Consider the following 19,889-nt stretch of genomic DNA (forward strand, 5'->3'; position numbering starts at 1 on the left):
CTTTCCTTGCACACATTTCCCACACACAGCAAGCCGGCAGCCTCTAGGCAGCTGTTTTGGAGGCACTGCAGCTCCGTGGTTTCTACACAGAATTTTTCTGTCTCAGTGAATAAGTATGCCTCTTCTGAGCAGTCTGAGTACAAGAGCGCATTCTGTGAACAGTCAAAGCCTACTGTGATTCCAGCTGCAGCTTCGCAGTCATCTCACCTTGTGAGTGGCGACTGTTTGTCATCTGTCCGGCAGCAGTCCGCACCAAAATGGCGTCTCAAGCACCCTGACCCCTCTTCAGGAAGCGTGCGGGTTCGCCCTAGGCCTGACATGAACGCCGTCGCGTCATGCTGCATGGAGGCTAACAACCAGCCCTTGCTGGCCAAATTCCCCATTGGTTCCCCCCCTCTGAGAATGTCCAAGGCAGTGGATGGCGGTAGGGGCTCTGACTTGGCTGGAGTTCATGCGAACCACAGCACCTCACGTAAATGCAAGCCCGCTTTCAGAATATTATTCAGAGGCGCATGTTCCCTGGACAGGTGGATGGATTGGCTAATCAGCAGGGGTTACACGCTGCAGTTTGGAGGCAGGCCTCTGCCTTTCAAGGGGATCATGGAGATGCTTCTATCCTCTCCGGAGTAGAACTCCGCTCTCATGTCAAAGCTGCAGGAACTTGTGGCAAAAGGTGTCATTTCCACGGTTCCCCAGGGAGAGGAAAACGCTGGGTTTTATTCCCGCTATTTTCTGGTCCCCAAAAACAGGAGGAGTGAGACTCTTTCTCGATCTGTCCCTGTTCAACAGCTCGATTGTAGAGAGGCCATTCCACATGCTAACAATCGAACAAGTGATGGAAAATGTTCACCAGGATGACTGGTTCACCTCCGTAGATTTAAAAGACGCATACTTCCACGTCCCCATCATCCTGAAACACCGGAAGTATCTGCATTTCTCCTTCCTGGGGACCCAGTATCAGTACAACCGTCTGCCATTTGGTTATTGTCTCGCACCGCGCACGTTTTCCAAATGTGTGGAAGCAACACTGCAGCCACTGCACATGGCAGGGATGAGAGTCCTCTTCTATCTGGATGACCTGCTTTTACTGGCTCGGTCCAGAGAGGAAGCCGCCATTCAGACTCAGAAGCAACTGGGATAAGAGTTTGGTTATTCCATCTCAGATGATCTTTTATTTGGGAGTGGAGCTGAACTCAGTTATGATGAGAGCCCGATTGGCACAGCCGAGAATTGAAGCTCTGTCAGCGCAGCTCCGCCATGTCAGGCCTCGCAGCATAATGACTGCTCTGTCAGTCATGCGGCTGCTGGGAATGTCAGTGGCTTACGTTGTGATTCCACCGGGTTTGTTGCACATGAGATGCTTCCAGAGATGGTTCGCTCGCCTGCGCATAGATCCTGTGCACCAGAAGAGGCGCACGATCTCTGTTCTTCCTTCAGTGGGAGCCGATCTGACCCACTGGAGGAGCCCCAGCATTCTGGCAGAGGGGGTTCCCCTCAGCAGACCCACGTCACACATATCGGTGTTCACAGACGCATCCCTGTCGGAACGTGTCTGTCTCAGGTGGTTGGAGCACAGTGGCCAGACCACGTCTATTCACATAAACGTGCTGGAGCTCCTCACAGTGCTGAAGGTGACTCAACACTTTGATCCTCCGCTGCAGGGTCAGTGTGTGGATCATGTTCTGATCCACACAGACAACAGAGTGGCAGCAGCCTACATCTATCACCAGGGAGGCGTGAGCTCTGCTCAGCTGTTAAACATCGCCAGAGAGCTGCTGTGCTCTCGATCAGAGCGGTGTACATCCCCATCGTCTTGAACAGAGGAGCAGACATCATGTCCAGGGGCGGTCCTCACCACGGGGACTGGAGTCTCCATCCCGAGCAGGTCGCTCAAATATGGAGCAGATTCGGCAGAGCAGCAGTGGACATGTTCGCCTCGTGGGCGAACGTGCAGTGCCAGCTGCGGTTCTCACTGAGCCCACAAGACCCACCATTAGGGGTGGACGCCTTCGCTCACAGCCCGTGGCCAAAACTGCTCCTTTATGCGTTTCGCCAGTTCCATTGATTCCAAGGCTCCTGGACCGAGTTCGGGAGGAACAGCTGTTGGTAATCGGTAATGCACCCGAGCGCAAGAAGGCAGCGTTGTTTCCCAGTCTGCAGCAGCTGGTGTCAGGACGACACCAGCTGCTGGAAGCTGCCATGGAGGGAGGACGCGCTCCTCCAGACCGGGGCAGGGATCAGGAGCCACTCAGAAATAGGCCAGCATCTCTGGATCTGGCGGCTGAACGGGAGTGCCTAGAGAGGCTTGGTCTCCCTCAGGATGTGGGTACCATACAGTGCGCACAAGCCACTTCTACCACAGCGCTATATGCTTCAAAGTGGTCAGCCTTTCAACCCTGGTGCGCGGGAGTGGGCATGGAGCCCATTTCATGTCCTTTAGGCTGCGTGCGCCCTACGACATACCGGTGACCTGTCCAGGGTGTACCCCGCCTCTTGCCCGGAACGTTAGCTGGAGATAGGCACCAGCACCCCTCCCGACCCCACTAAAGGACAAGGGTGTAAAGAATGGATTGATAGGCTGCGTGCTGTCATTTCTCCAGCAGCTGATGGACAGAAATTTAGCTTTCAGCACCATTAAAACATATGCTGCAGCTATTTCCTCCTGCCATGAGGGTTTGGGTGACAGAACGGTCTTTAACCGCCCCCTGATGAAGCGGTTTCTGAGAGGCATGCGCAGAAGCGCACCTGTGTCACACCCACTTGCTCCTCTATGGGATTAGACAGCAGTCTGTTCCTGCGTGTTCAGGTAAAAGCTCCATTCGAGCCTTTAAATCAGACTTTTCTTGAGTTACTGTCTTTTAGAACTGCTTTACTGTTGGCCCTTACGTCTGTAAAGAGAGTGAGCAATTTTCTGCTCTCTCTGTTGCTCCTCTTGTCTCAGAATACGAGCCGATGGCAGCTCAGCTGTGCTGCGTCCCAATCCTGTTTTTACTCCTAAAAGCTGCATCTCATCTTCTCTGTCCCATGCGCGCGCTCTGCTGTTATGTGGCACACATGTCTGCACTGCGTCGTTCTCAGCGTCTGTTCGTGCATTAAAGAGATAACTCAGTGGGATGTCCTCTGTCCGCCTAGCGTCTTTCTCACTGGTTGGGTGAGGCCATCTCACATGCTTACATTTCTTCTGGATTGGATCCTCCAGAGAATCTGAGAGCTCACTTCATCAGAGGGATTTCATCCGTGGAGGTTTGCGCACATTTGTAACAAAATGCAGAAAATGGGTGTCAGAGTTCTGCATGGAGGCATGTCTGTGAAGGACATTTGTGTTGTGATCTGTGTTTTCTGTGTATTTATTTTGAGGTTTTTCTGTGTTTATTAGCCTGTTCCCCTGTGAGTCTCTGTCTTCCCTGTTGATTGTTCCCAGATGTGTCTCGTTTCTTTGATTACCCTCCCAGTGTATTTAGTCCCACCTGTTGTCTTTGTCTCCTGTCGGATCCTCGTCGTGTGTACCAGCCTGTTTTCCTGTGTCGTCATGTGTTCATTGTGCTCCCCGTTGTTCTGTCCCATGGATTATTATCATTAAATCATCATCATCACTTCAACCTGGGTCTGCCTGCGTCCTTGCTCACCTCATCAAAACTCCCCAATCATGACAGTAGGATCCGACCACACTAACGGTGAGAGACGCATGATGCGGACCCAAATAAGACGGTGGAGCCCGTGGCAGTGGTTCGGAGCAGTCCCGCTGGAGGAGTTCTGTGGCGGAGCACTGCTGTGGGGATCACGGCTGGCGATCCCCCTGCCCGGAGTGGGGCCTTGTCACCGCTGCCCTGAGCTGCCAGAGATCCTGGCCCCTGGGTCAAGCCGTCACCGCTGCCCTGAGCCGCTGGAGATCCCGGCCCCTGGGTCAAGCCGTCACCCCTGCCCTGAGCTAGTGAGCAGCCTCCAGAGTTCCCCGTGCCCGCTGCTGGTGAGCAGCCTCTGGTGTTTCCTGAGCTTTCCGAGTTTCCTGTGGCTCCGCCCCCCGAGTTTGCGGACGAGCCTGAGCTTCCTAGTGCTCCCCGTGCTCCGTCCCCCGAGTTTGCGGACAAGCCTCAGTTTTTCTGTCCTTCGCCCGAGTTTCCCTGTGCTCCGCCCGACCTTCTAGTTGGCTCGCCAGCCGGCCTGTCCAAGCCTCCGCCTCCCAGTCCACCGTCCAAGCCTCCCAGTGCTCCGTCCGAGCCTTCCAGTGCTCCCTCCGGGCCTTCTGGTGGCCCTCCTGAGCCTTTAGCCAGCCTTCTTGCCGGCCCTCCAGAGCCTCCGGGACTCCGCTTCCTGCTTCGTGCTTTTTGTTTTTTTTGGACTGTGTGATTCTGTTTTTGTTCCCCATGGACTTTTGCCCTCCCTCCGTCGCCCCTCCGCCCACCCTGATGGGTTGTTTTTCGTTGATTTTTGGACTCTAGCCTCCCGTCCAGCGCCCCTCCGCCTATCCTTGTTGTGTTTGGACTTTTGTTTGTTTGAGGCATCTGGTAGCTGCCCTTGAGGAGGGGGTACTGTTGTGATCTGTGTTTTCTGTGTATTTATTTTGAGGTTTTTCTGTGTTTATTAGCCTGTTCCCCTATGAGTCTCTGTCTTCCCTGTTGATTGTTCCCAGCTGTGTCTCGTTTCTTTGATTACCCTCCCAGTGTATTTAGCCCCACCTGTTGTCTTTGCCTCTTGTCAGATACTTGTTGTGTGTACCAGCCTGTTTTCCTGTGTCATCGTGTGTTTGTTGTGCTCCCCGTTGTTCTGTCCCATTAATTATTATCATTAAATCATCATCATCATCATTTCAACCTGGGTCTGCCTGCGTCTTTGCTCACCTCACCAAAATAATCTCTGTGCTCATTTATTCGGTTTTACCTGTGTGATGTTTCCACGTTCTCTATGACCCATTCTGTCCTCAGAATGGGGCGTGGACTGACAGAATAATTATTGTTTTGTTTATTTACAACCAAGTAGATTATCAAACTATGCGATCGGATTGAAACTCTCCCTATAAAACTGTAAGCTGTGTTCTGCTCGGGGCTCTTTCTCCTGACTGCGTTCAGTGAGCAGAGACTTCAAACACTGTTAAGGCTTCAAATAAATACTGATTAAGAATATATTCTTTCTCTGGTTCTTGAAACAGTTTTGCCTCATTCTTAAAGGAAAATTTCCACAACAGTTGTCAGTTCGATCCCAGCTCTGTGCGTCTTTGTTGTTATGTCCTTGGGCAAGACACTTCACACGCCTATCCTGCTGGTCAGAGGGCCCGGTGACACATGATGCCTCTGTCAGACTAACCCAGGACAGCTGTGACTACTAGTTCAGAGAAGGATAGACCAAAGTAAAATACAAATCTGACAAAGTGAAGTAGCCATTTAAAAAGAATGACTAACAAGTCATTCTTGTTCATCAGTAATCTGGTTTTCAACAGGGCCACCTGAAGCTTCACAGAGCTAGAAACAAGTGCATGTTCCAACAAGCTAATGTGTGGAGTGCCAGAGAGAAGGATATTGCCCCACCACATTCAGAGGAACAGACAGGCCGGGTCAAGGGACATCTGGAGTGAACAGGTGCTAGAGGAGAAGAAAGGATGAGCCTGCTATGAACTGACAAACAGACGGTGCAACAGATTTCAGCTTTGTCTCATTCTGTATCAGGACAGCATCACGTTGTCCCCATTTTACCGAGCGCTTCCCACGGGGAAAGGTGCCAAGTTGATGGTGGAGACGGTTCAGTACGCCCATTAACAGTGGAGTGGGTCTCCTTGACTTGCTTCTCAGATAAAAATTGCTTTAGAAGGCTGACAATCAGAAATACTGTGCAATTTTAGACAAACAGAGCAGAGTCATCAGGGCAAAACAAGAGGAAGAATATAACAAACAGCAGAAACGCCTCACCACACACACTCAAGCCACATCACATTATGATGCTGATAATTTTTACGGCCCTTTATGTTCCTCTGTAAGAGTTCACTTTACCTGAGTAGTTGACACATTTTTTGGTAAAACTGCGAGTTCAATATACAAAAAATCCTGATATGATAAGCTGCTTATTTTAAATTGTTTATATTACTTTTGGTTGACCATCAGCTTTCATTACACTACCTGTTCAGTGAGAAAAGAGGGCTTGTACGCCCCATCAGTAGAAGTGTTGCCTGTCCCCCGCATGGACTTCATATGGGAGACTGCCATACGTAGTATGGTTAGCTTATCGGGCTTTCGGGCCAGGGCACTACAGGTAGGGACCATGTCTGACAGCTCAGTGATGTACTGGGTCATTTTGTTACGCCGGCGTCGTTCAATCTCACTGTGGTTCTCTCTAAAACAGAGGAAAGAAAAGAATACACAGCTAATGACTGTAGAATCATACCTACCTCCAATTTAACTGACACAGATTATCAACAGCTTTATATAATGTCATCTCATATCATCCTTTAGGTGTTATAACTAAATGTTTCAAAGTTAATTAAACAGTAATAATTACTGAGGCACAACTCCATCAGACAAAAAGAGATTAATTGCATTTAAATATTTACGTGAGAAGTGCAACTACACAAGCTGCACAAAAACCATGAATGATGCAAACTCAAAAAAATCGCAAATACAAAAATGAAATGCAAACAAAAAATACTGGCAATCACAGGAAATAGGAAGGGAAAATGCTACAACAAAAAAACAACAGCATGTATGAAGTGCTGCAATCTCGCTCCACAAAATGGAAATGCTCCACACCATTAGGGAGAGTCGACTAACAGATTTGTACGGGACAAGACTCTCAGTAAAATATACTCACTATTGCCCCTTTTCCACTGGCTCTACTTCAGTAGCCCTGCCCTACTAAGACCATGCCTGGCTTGGCTATACTACAGGGTTACCACCTGTCTCATAAAATATGGAATCACCCCATATTTGGCTGTTAAATGTTGCATCCCGAATTGAACCGATACGTGACATGATTTGTTCCATATTTCTATAAATGTCTGATAGACATGTCTATCACATACATATGAACACTAACTGTAACAATAATGACAAAAATAGAACACGGAAAATACTAAAGTCAGCTAAATTCTCATGGAGGGAACTATAAAGGACCCCCAGAACACTATGGACCAACACTGTTGTGGTTGCCTAGAGACGGACATTATGCAGCTGCAGGGAGCTGCTGTCAACCCGCGTCTTTTTAAAACATCCTCGACCCGATACCATCATGTCCTTAGAAGCAAGAACCCTTGTAAAGATACAGACATGAGAGGGAAGATGCAAATCCCAGGCTGAACAATGTCAGTGAGGATGAATACAGGCAATTTTAAAAAATGAAGCCATAGTGGTGCAGTGTGATACCAGTTGCCAACTTAGCCACTTTCTTGCTATATTTAGCAACATTTCAGACAAAAAAAGTCATCCATCTATCCATCCATCCATCCATCCATCCTTCCAAAAAAAGTTTGCGTCAGCTAAAATTGGAATTGGCGAGTCAGGCTTTTTAAAGATTGGTCATCATGGATTGGCCAGAAAACTGCAATCTGTGCACCTCTGGTTTGCATCGTTCATGTGTTTCCTGTTCATTTTGTCATTTGCACCTGTCAGCCATCCATCCATAGATTCGTCTTTGACGCCACCCATTTACACTGACTTTATAGATTCTGACACTGAATCTATTAATATTGATTGTAGACCACTTGTTCAGTCACTTATTTTATTCTTTTCTACATGGAGGTATAATGAAACCAACTGAAATATCTTAATGGGGACCGTTCTGTTGTCTATACCATGCTAATGTAGAGACCTAAGCTGCTCTTAAATTTGTTAGATCAACAGTTTCCACTATTTCAACAGTCTCTGCGTTGTGTTTTCAAGTTGGTTTCAAACATTTCTCCTAATGTATTTCTGATGGTGAAAAATAAAAATAAGAGAAATAACTTGTTCCTATTGATGTCACAGGAGGCTCACAAAAAGTAAAAAGTTATTATTATTATTTTCTTATTTCATTTGTATAATTGAAGATCTGATTCATGCTGCTTGCTTTCACTGCTCTCACCTTGAAAATTTGCTGGGTCCCTCACCATCCTCATCATCAAAGTCCATTCTGTAAAATAAAATAGAATGACAGTTATTCAATTCATTAAATCTAGCTGCCAAAGTGTGGCACTTTGAATCACTTTAATTATGTCTGAATTTATTTCAATGTACTTAAAAAGACACTGGGTGCTGGTGCCTATCTCTAGCGGTCAACGGGTGAGAGGCGGGGTCTCCCTGGACAGGTCACCAATCCATTCAAATGTTAAAACCATTTGTAATTTTTCTTCCAATTCATAATTACTCATAAGTACTTGTAAGTTACAAAATAATGCTAACTTCTTTTTGTTTAATCACATGAAATCCCAGTGAGATTCATTAATTAATTGCAGAATCCCAGGTTTGAAGGGTATGAATATTTTTGTAGGATTCTGTATAAATTTGGGATTTTTTCTTATGTGCTAGAAAAGAAAGTGTTTCAACAACAGAGCAGAACTAAAAACACTTACCCGCCTGATCTCCTCTTCCCACCGCGGCCTGACACGGCACCTGCCATTCTCACCTGGCCACTCCCAACTCCTCCAGGCATCGCTACCGGACCTGGCAGCTCACTGGCTATTTCTACAGCATGCAACAATTAAGAGCAAAGGACACAATATAACAAATATATGTTTCACCCAAAATGAGCAAATATTAAATTTTACACCAACTCTTTAAGAAATCCCATTGTTGATGCAAAAACATTGCTTAATGTATGTCAGCTTGTGTTATCTTTTCAACAGAAAAGTGACTAATATTTAGTAGATCCTCCTTTTGCAAAAATAACAGCCTCTAGTTGCTTCCTGCAGCTTTTAATGAGTTTCTAAATCCTGGACCATTCCTCTTTGCAAAACAATTCCAGTTCAGTTAAGTTGATGTTCGCTGAGCATGGACAGCCCGCTTCAAATCATTCCACAGATGTTCAATGATATTCATGTCTGGGGATTGGGATGGCCATCCAGAACATTGTAATTGTTCCTCTGCATGAATGCCTGAGTAGATTTGGAGCGGTGTTTTGGATAGTTGTCTTGCTGAAATATCCATCCCCGGCGTAACTTTAACTTCATAGCTGATTCTTGAACATTATTCTCAAGAATCTGCTGATATTGAGTGGAATCCAATATTCCCAGTGCCGGCATTGGCCACACAGCTCCAAAGCATGATGGAAACTCCACCAAATTTTACAGTGGGTAGCAAGTGTTTTTCTTGGAATGCAGTGTTTATTTTTTTCCCACCATGCATAGCGTCTTTTTTATGACCAAACAACTCAATCTTTGTTTCACCTTATTCCAAAATGAACCCAGGAATGAAGCTAGCTTCATTCTAAAATGAAGCTGGCTTGTCCAAATGTGCTTTTGCATATCTCAAGCGACTTTGTTTGTGGCGTGCTTGCAGAAAAGGCTTGTCGCATCACTCTCCCATACTGCTTCTCCTTGTGCAAAGCGCGCTGAATTGTTGAATGATGCACAGTAACACCATCTGCAGCAAGATGATGCTGCAGGTCTTTGGAGGTGGTCTGTGGGTTGTCCTGGACAGTTCTCACCATTCTTCATCTCTGCCTCTCTGATATTTTTCTTGGCCTGCCACTTCTGGGCTTAACAAGAACTGTCCCTGTGGTCTTCCATTTCCTTGTTATGTTCTTCACAATGGAAACTGACAGTTTAAATCTCTAAGACAAGGATAAACATAGTTGTTTATCCTTCCCCTAAACAACTATGTTTTACATCTTTGTTTTCAGATCATTTGAGAGTTGTTTTGAGGTGCCCATGATGCCCTGCCTTCAGAGTAGATTCAAATAGGAGAACAACTTGCAATGGGCCACATTTTCTCATGATTGGCTACACCTGGCTATGAAGTTCAAATTTTTATGAAGTTACCAAACCAATTTTGTGTTTCAGTAAGTCAGTGAAAAGTAATTAAGGGTATTCAAATCAATAAAATAAGGGGTACCCAAATTTTTTCACCTGTCAAATTTTGTTTTAATGCGTACTGCACATTTTCTTTTAGTCCAATAAAACTCATTTCAATATTGAAATATTACTGTGTCCATCAGTTATTAGATATATCAAACTGAAATAGCTGTTGCTATACTCAAATATTTAGAGATATTTTCATATTTTCATATGACTGTATATACACACTCACCGTCCACTTTATTAGGTATAACTTCCTACCTAATAAAGTGATAGCAAGGATACTAGGGGGTTGGGCTACCAGGAGGATCCAAACCCTAGTATAGGGTTGGACCCCCTTTTGCCTTCAGAATTGCCTTAATCCTTCCTGGCATAGATTCAAAAAGGTACTGGAAAAATTCCTCAGAGTCTGATCCATATTGATATGATAACATCACGCAGTTGCTGCAGTTTTGTCGGCTGCACATTCATGATGTGAATCTCCCGTTCCACCACCCAAAGGTACTCTCTTGTATTGAGATCTGGTGACTGTGGAGGCCATTTGAGTATAGTGAACTCGTTGTGTTCAGGAAACAAGTCTGAGATGATTCACGCTTTGTGACATGGCACGTTATCCTGCCGGAAGAAGCCATCAGAAGATGGGTACACTGTGGTCATAAAAGTACGGACATGGTCAGCAACCAGGGCTTCCCCCAAAAAATTTGCTAAGCCCGGTGGTCAGGGCACCGAGGAAGTCCACCGGCGGTCCACCATGTTTTTGGTGTACCGCCAAAAACATATTAAGTAGACAGGAAATGTACAAATATTACTGGGTAATTATATAATACGGAAAACATCGCCAGTGAAATGCTATTTAAACCCACAACTAGTCTTAAAAACAAATAATTTAATTAAAATGAATATTGATTATTTGCACTACTGTTAATCCAAATTAAGTCAGCGGCTTCATAAGGACCCCCAGAGCTTCAGGGGCCCCATAAATGCTAATATTTTAACACAGACCACAGATATATAAATGTAATATTTATTTATTAAGATTATCAATGCTGCTAAATTTGATTTTAAATGGTTTCAGGATACATAAATTCAAAGAATTAAAATTTTTAACATTTAAATGTAAGATTTTAAGGAGCTAGCAAGTTTAATTTGTAAAAGTTCAGAAAACAATCTTCATAGTTAGGTTGTTTTGTTACCATAGCTAAAATCTGATTCTATGAGTTTAATCTTTGAGTTTGAGCTCTGTTTGTTCACAAATACAAATTGGTTAATAATTATTTAACAGTGGCGGCGCCAGGGAGGCACTATAGCTCCCCCTGGAAAAGTTATAGCACTTATCTAAAATATTAGATTTTTTTTTTCATCTGATTTAACATTACTTATGTAGTTGTTGCAGCATTTTCATCAAAAGACACAAAATAAAAATAAATTATTATATACTGGGTTAAAAAAAAATCCCACAAGAGGATTTTAACTTCTCTGCCTATTATTACTTCCAGGAAACAATTGACATGATGCCGGCTCTGCCCACATGCAGACGTGGTGTTGGGATACGGAGGTTTTGTCAATGTTTTTCCACCAGAGGGCGCCCGAGGTTATTCCACCTGAGGGGGTGTGTCAACATCTGCTGTTCTGCACACCTGAGACCTATTCCGTCATCTGGAGGAGTATAATTGGAGAAGGCTGCCGACACATCTCTGCAAGAGTGTTAGTACAGGCTCGACCTAGTGCTCAACCTCTAACCAAGATCTGTTCCTGTATTCTGATCTCCCCTGTGTCTCTGTAATCTCAAGTGTTCCCCTGTGATGCCCTGGCATTACCTACACCACAACCAAGCTTCTGGTGTAACCAAGAAGCTTGGTTTTCTGAAACCGCTCCTCGAGACGTCATGGGTGTTACCCATTAGATGCCCGAGTTCTCTGAACCATCTCTGTTGCAAACCTCTCCTGGATCATCAAGTTGGCAGCTTACCTCCGAGAAAGGACCCTCTAAGCTCCATGTCTTACCTGTCCGTTCTCCAACGCCGCCCCTGCGCTCCACTGACAAGTCCCGGATCCTCAGAAGCCCACTCCCAGTCCATATCCTCCAAACAAGGAAGAAAGCAAACTTACCGCTCCGTTCTGCAAAATCACAGTTGCCCTGAACCCTGTCCCTCCGTAGAAATCCTGAGCTCCAGTCTGGTGACCGTCCGGACCAAACCCCTACACTGTCACTTACTCATTGTATAATAAAACTTTTAATTCATTATCTGTCTCCGGAGTGTGTTCTGCATGTGGGTTAGCAAGCTTGACACCAACATGACAGAACACTGGCCAACAACCGAACCCAGCACTTGAACAACAGTACTCTCTCATTCAGAATCGCAATCTTGCTTTACAGGAGCTAAACAATCGTCAAGCTGAGACAAACCGTCATCTTGAGGAAAAAGCTAATTATTTGCAAAAGGTCCAATCCACAGGCTCCTGCTTCAGATCCAGTTCCTGCTCCCACTCCGGATCCACCCTCAGCTTCCAGGTCAGAAAATACAGTCCACTCTGCAGTTTCTGATTTCTATCCATCTCTACCTGAAAGGTTTTCTGGAGATGTAAGTGTAGAGGATTTCTGTTTCAATGCTCTATAATTTTCAACCATTCCCCTCAGAGTTTCACCCATGATGGGAGAAAGATTTCTTTCATTGTGTCTCATTTGTCTGGCAAAGCGCTTGAGTGGATGGAGGCTATATTTTCCACCCCGTTTGATTATGGCTATTCATTTGATGAATTTTTGAAGGATTTTAAAAGAGCGTTCAACCAAGACACCGATAAAACAGCTGATTCCCGAGAATTATTAAAGATCCGACAAGGTAGAAAGACTGTTGCAGAGTTTGCTAGCGATTTTCACATTAAAGTTGCTGCTTCGGGCTGGGATCAAACGGCAGTAAAGAGCGCCTATTTTCACACTCTGAATGATTCAATAAAAGATGAGTTAGGTACATTAGACGACTCTAAGACCCTGGAGGATCTGATAAGATTAACCATCCGTTTAGATCAGAGGTCTGAAACTCAATTTACCCGGGGGCCGCTGGAGGCAGAGTCTGGGTGAGGCTGGGCTGCATAAAGGATTCCACAAAAAACATTTAAAAAATATCCTGAAATGTAAGGTAATTTTATTCATATAGAACATTTTCAACAACAAGGCATTCAAAGTACTTTACACAAGTTAAAAGGAAATACAAACAAAATAACAAACCAAAGGAAAAGAGGAAAGGACACATTAGGGCAGATGGCAACATTCAGATATTCAGACAAAACAAAGGGGCAAAAAAAAAAAGACATGAGTGAAGGCGGGGACGCCAAAGGGTCATGAAGCCAGGTGGTTGTGGCCCCTGGCATAGTCCGATAGACGTGTTTGTTATCGAGATATTTCCTTAAGAGCGTTCAGCTCCACAGCTCCATGGAAACAGGAGGGGGTGAGGAGGGAAGAGCATTGTGTTTACATATCTTCAAGGAGATTAGAGATATGCAGCCATTCCAAGGCCACACAGGGAAAGCCAATTCATAAACAGAATGTCTTAGGTCGGGAAGATTATGAATTTCAATCGTGTCTAAAGTCTCTCCGATACATCTTAGTTCCCAATCATCCAAATTAGTTTGGTCATTCCAATGAGCCGAAACTAGCAACTTCTCCAAGATCGATTCCAACTCGTTAGTGAGTTTTAGAGTCCTCGTCTCTGTTCACACCAACAGTCTGAGTGTTCGCTAGTTCGGCCAAGTATGTCACAAATTTGTCGATAATCCAGGAATCCACAAGCTCCAAACAGCGAAATCCTGTTATCATGAATAAATCCAGGGTGAATCCCACCGGGTGTGTCCCAGCAGGACAAGAGGACTCTCCTGTGCCCAGATGTAACCTGCACAAAATAATCAACCCATATTTTATTTTGGCGGGTCAAACTGACGACACACTAAGTTCCGGATCACAGGTGAATTCGGATCTCCTCAATTGCTGTTGCTGCTGTCACCGTGGCTGGATCGAGCCCTATTAACACAGCTAATGTTAATAGCGAGCGGTGTTTTCTGGCAACCGCTCGACGGTGAGTCGCTTGTTTTACGTACTTTGATATTTTTTAAAATAGAAATGTGGTGGCGACACGCCCACTCAATCTATGTATTAGTGATTGAAAAATGGTCTCATTGATTAAAAGGTCATTCTCTTTTTGTTAATTTTGTGGCCAGATAGATGATATATCCTCAAAATATTAAATAGGCCCTTTGATTTTTGTAAATTCATCCTTTTAGGATAGTTTTAGTTACTTTTCATTGATTTTGTTGACGGCCTATAGAACTCTGGAATTGGTTAATTTCTTTGGAGTTGCGCAACAAAAAAAAAAGAAAAATAATGAATTGTTTATTGAAACAATACTGAAGTCGATTAAGTTTAATTGACTCTAATGTCAATTAAACTTAGATACAACTTGAAAGTGCACTTTAATTTGATCTGTAACCTTGATCTGTAACTTTATTTGGATATGTAACATTAATGTGATGCTTAACTTGAAATTAATTTGAATGATTCCTGAGAAATATTCTATGGAATATAACTATTTTGTTTATTATTGAATGTTTAGTTATTTTGGATAACAGTTTAACCCTGTTTAAATGTGAATGCTAATTTGTTTTCATTTTTATTTATGACCTTCTTTAGGTCAGGTTTTTGTTTCAACCCAGGATGGCGAGCTACCGGATCACCGCAGCTTTGCAGTAGGACTTAACTGAACCAAACTACTTTATGCATTGTGGACCTATTGCCTTGGATCATAGACTAAAAACAGTCGGATTATTGACTGATGGACTATTAATCACCCTGGATTCAAGAACAGATTTAAAATAGAAAAAGAACTCTTGGGTGTCATCAGGGTTTATTGTTTTGTTGTTGTTTTGTTTTTTCTTGTTGTGTCTTTTGGTTATATTCATAGAAAATCACTATTATTATAAATATTATTATTGAATACCTTCCTAAATATATGCAAAAATATAAACTTGAATACAATAACTTGAACTTACTTTCTGTCTAATGGTGTTTTATTCACACACACGGGCTCCACAGCCGAACCTTTCTGACTGCCTATTATTATATTTGGCCGTAGTCAGGCGCCTAGCCTTAATTAGCGTTACACAGATTTCTCGTCAAAATTTTGATCAATTGCATTGAGAGATCGGTTGACCAGATCCATACTTTGTAGATTTGGATGATATGCAAAGAAAGGCTCCAAAAATATAGAAAAAGACAGGACGAAAATAGAGCAAGCAGGGCAGGCATGGGCAGGGAGGGAACAGAGGAAAGAAGCGTCCGCCTTCATCAAGAGCAAGAGAGAAAATGTCACCAACATTTAATTATTTCTCCAATACATGAACTGTATGGAGGGCCAAAACCGACATAATAAGAAATAAAAGCATAAATATATATTTAGTTTTTCCTTTTCCTTACATATAAATTTCCATCCAGTAATGTATATATTTTCTTTTTTATTTCCTCTAAACGTGTTTGTGTCAAGAAAAATTGATATTTTGCTTTGTCTTTTTTTGGTTCTCCCTTTTCTGCTCGCTGTATTTCTGCTTGCTCTGTTTCTGCTTGCTGTATTTTCCGTTTGCTGTTTTTCTGCTGCATCATTATGTTAATGAGGAGAGCTGCCTTCTATGTCTACTATTGGCCAATAGAGCTTTGGAACCAACATCACTGCGTCAGACGTTGTGGGGCGTTTAGGTGCAGTCGCTCGGTGCCATCTTTGCAGGCCACAGTCCAAAACAAACTTTATCCCAGTGGTTTTTTATTGTGTTGCCGACTGCAGTGAAGTGAACCTCCAAGCGCTTGAGGAGGGAGCTAGAGAACGGCTGGCCAAAATTAGCGTTCATAAATCGGATCAACCTGGAGCTAAACGCTGCTTGCTTGGTGGATATTGGAAAATCCAATAACCAACTCGAAACTAACTTCACTACAGTGAAACTAACTTCACTACAGTGAAGTTAGTTTCGAAAATATCCAGCTCGAAACTGCAGGGAAGGGCAACTGGTACCGGACTTTTCCATCATCCGCCGCACTGTTACAAGCGTAGTGTGAATGAAGTCAGTGTAGCTTAGCCTAGCACCGAATGTCAGCCATGACAAGGAACAGCGGGCGGGACTTCCTTCAGAGGTCTGCTCACCCTGTGGGCCGCAGTAATATTATACTTTCATATCACGGTAGGGGCCACGAGACATCGTCCTGCTGATAACATGCCCGGACAACAGGGTTGGCTGTCCACTAAGGACATTCCATTAAAGTCCATGTCCAAAAGGTTATCCCCACGATTCATTGGCCCTTATAAAATCGAATCCGTCATCAGTCCCTCTGCTGTCCGTCTTTATCTGCCTTCCTCCCTCCGTATCCACTAGGGCTGTTGTAAACGAATATTTTAGTAATCGAGTAATCTATCGATTATTCTTACGATTAATCGAGTAATCGGATAAAAAAATATATAAAATGAAATATTGGTAAATCTGGCATAATACCGGTGTTACTATCAGATATCAATATCAGTCCAATTTTTCATATTTGAGCATCCCTAACAGTTGCTTTTTTGTAGTTTAGAAAACTAACCTGTAACAATAATAGCTCACTTTCTAAGTTAACCAGAAGAAAAGTTATAGAAAAATCTGAAATTATATTGAATTTAATAACAAAGAGGCAGGCTCACAAATATGCTTATAAAAATTTCTACAATCCAGCTTTTAGTTTATGTATTCATCTTCAGTGAGTTTAATAGATTAATTAAACTCACCTTGCCACCTAACCTGTCACGCTTTGGGTTTGAAAATACGGGAAATGCCGCCTGGAGTGGGAGGAGAGGGCGAATGAACGAACGTAAGATGGGGTGGAGGGGAGGAAATAGACCAGCGGACTGACGAACCGTTAGACCGGGGGACAAACACGGGGGGAAGCAATACGGGATATTTACGACACCTTCACTGGTCACACTCAGAAACTCATCTACCAGCCATGTACGATGCGCTCCGCCACCCGTTTCTTCAGACCGGGATATGAAATGTATTGTGCGGTTCGTCGGTAAAGCTACATTTACACGGTAAGCATCAGCTACTCAGCCGCCCGCCCTGTTCAGGCTATCCGCTCACCTCAGCGCTCTTCCCGCCGTTCGCTTTCAACCAGCAGCCCCGGAGGAGAAATGCTGCCGTACTCCAGGCATCCCCCAGTCATTTTAAGGATGCTTATTGGTTCCCCAAAAACGATAAAAAGTCGGGCATTATCATCAATCAATAAAATCCCCACAGGCCAGTCTTGAAGATTGGACTTTATGCCGCTGAGACTTAGCTTTTGTCAACAACTCAGAGGCGGAAGTGAGAGCTCCGCGCAACGCAAATGAAGTCCCGGCCGGAACACGGTGCGCTAACTAATAAAACATAAATTAACGAAGCTTCGAGGCAGGTAAATTTTCCTCGAGGAATTTTAGTAATCGAGGTACTCGAATCATTCGAGGAATCGTTTCAGCCCTAGTATCCACGTTTCCCAGATCACGTCGACGGGGCCGAGGTTGCCAGTACCTGGTCGACTGGGAGGGCTACGGCCCGGAGGATCAGTGGTGGGTCCCTGGTTCTTTTATTTTGGACACTTCCTTACTTTCTGATTTTCGTTCCTCCCTTCCTTCATGCTCGTTTGGATCGCCAGGTGGCGGTCATTGAGGGGGGGATACTGTTGGGATCCAGAGGTTTTGTTAGTGTTTTTCCACCTGAGGGCTTGTGTTAGTGTCTGCTGTTCTGCACACCTGAGACATATTCCGTCATCTGGAGGAGTATAATTGGAGGAGGCTGCCGACACATCTCTGCAAGAGTGTTAGTACAGGCTCGACCTAGTGCTCAACCTCTAACCAAGATCTGTTCCTGTATTCTGATCTCCCCGTGTCTCTGTAATCTCAGGTGTTCCCCTGTGATGCCCTGGGATTTCCTGGTGTAGCCAAGAAGCTTGGCTTTCTGAAACCGCTCCTCGAGACATTGTGGGTGTTACCCATTAGATGCCCGAGTCCTCCAAATCATCTCCGTTGCAGACCTCTCCTGGATTATCAAGTTGGCAGCTTACCTCCGAGAAAGGACCCTCTAAGCTCCAAGTCTTACCTGTCCGCCCGCCAACGCCGCTTCTGCGCTCATTCCACCGCTCCACTGACAAGCCCTGGATCCTCAGAAGCCCCCTCCCGGTCCAGATCCTCCAAACAAGGAAGCTAGCAAACTTACCGCTCCGTTCTGCAAAATCCCAGTTACCCTGAACTCACCATCTCTGTCCTGTGTAGAAATCCTGAGCTCCAGTCTGACGGCCGTCTGGACCAAACACTGTCACTTGCTCATTGTATAATAAACCTTTTAATTCAATTTCTGTCTCCGGAGTGTGTTCTGCATGTGGGTTCGAAAGCTCTACACCAACATGACACGTGGAACAATCCTCCCCCAATCATTCCAAGGTATTTGTCAGCAACTGATCAATCAGCGGTCGCAATTTCTCAGAAAGTGTACGTCCCTTATCTAAATGAACTGACTTCAATGATATTGACAGTGTTTATCATAGCAAACTATACCATATGTTAGTCAGCACTAGAGGTGTGCCAATCGATCGGCCACCGATCATAATCGGCCGATTTCCGTGAAAAAGTGTATGATCTGTGATCGGTGATCACCGATCACGATCTCTTGTTGCCGATCACACAAACTGATGACCTGCTTCGCATTTCGCAGCCTGCCTGTACAGCTGGTCTCCTCTTTCCTTCACACTGCGCAAACGCGCAGCAACAAATCCTAAGCGATGTAGTGTGGAACTATAACGCTCTGAGTGAATGGGGAAGTTTGCGTGTTGCGGCGGAAAATTGAAGCATGTGGGGTGAAGCACGTCAAAATGCATCAACACGACGAATCTAATATGGCATAAAAACAATGCCATACTTGACGGAGATTGGCTTTATCGAGGCTCACTGCAGTAAAAAAGACATATGGAGTGATCAGATAGCAGGTAAAGCAGTGCTTGGCCTGTCACGATAAATTTTGCTGAGCGATTAATTGTCTAAAAAATTATTGCAATAAACGAAAATATTGTTTCAAGACTTTTGACACTGATTTAATGGCAATGATGTAATAATGCATGTGATTTCCTGCCATAGATAGATGCACTTTATTTTCAAAAGAACACATAATACTGGAACTGATAAACTAAAACAAAACAACCAAAAATAAAAATAAAATGGATTCTCTGTCTCCATTAACAAAAAACGTACTTTAATAAAAACTAAACAACATAAAGCCAAAGTGGAAATATATACTGCATTCATCCAAAAGAGTGCATATTATGAAGTCTGTATACTATATTGCCCTTCAGTAATCACTAGATTTAAATAGAGAAGATGGGCACGTCCATCTACCTAATGCAATAGTTCGCACTACATGATTTTTTGCCCCCATTTTTCCCTTAGGACAATCTTAGATCGTTGGCTGATCTAAGACGCTGGTTCTGCTCTCGCTGTTGAACCACTGCTACGCAACAGGTAGTAATATTTCACAGACGGAGCGCCGCTTCTGCTCCACCTGGTAGTGAACTCTCACACCAAACCTCTGTTTAAAGCTGCAGTATATAACTTAAAAAAAATAAATTTTACATACGTATTAAAACTTTCGCTGTCCTAACATGAGACAAATAATCTCTGAAAAAGTAATCTATCTCCTCTGCCTCCTCCCTGATCTGCATAATTACTCCGCTCAGTCAGAAACAGCCACTCAGAACTAGCAGTAATCAGCTAGCCGCCATGCTATCAGGAAGTTTTCATTCAGTAAGTCAGGATTGTTTATTGTAATGGAACCTGTATTTGCCTTTGAATGTTAAGTTTTATAATTGAATTTTTTGGCAATGTTGA

General features: G+C 44.2%; 1 protein-coding gene across 1 annotated transcript in view; it reads right to left on the reverse strand.

Moving 5' to 3' along the window:
* arnt2 (aryl hydrocarbon receptor nuclear translocator 2) overlaps positions 1-19,889 on the reverse strand; it is a 172,954-nt gene that overhangs the window by 144,902 nt on the left and 8,163 nt on the right. The window contains exons 2-4 of the mRNA XM_088004065.1: positions 8,531-8,642; positions 8,044-8,091; positions 6,108-6,321 (exon numbers count right to left, since the gene is read on the reverse strand). Coding sequence (XP_087860191.1) covers positions 6,108-6,321; positions 8,044-8,091; positions 8,531-8,642 — 374 coding nt within the window. The remainder of the gene's footprint in view (positions 1-6,107; positions 6,322-8,043; positions 8,092-8,530; positions 8,643-19,889) is intronic.

The sequence above is a fragment of the Poecilia mexicana genome, unplaced genomic scaffold, assembly GCF_051168715.1.
Source record: "Poecilia mexicana isolate PSO_F unplaced genomic scaffold, ASM5116871v1 scaffold_3, whole genome shotgun sequence".
NCBI lineage: Eukaryota > Metazoa > Chordata > Actinopteri > Cyprinodontiformes > Poeciliidae > Poecilia > Poecilia mexicana.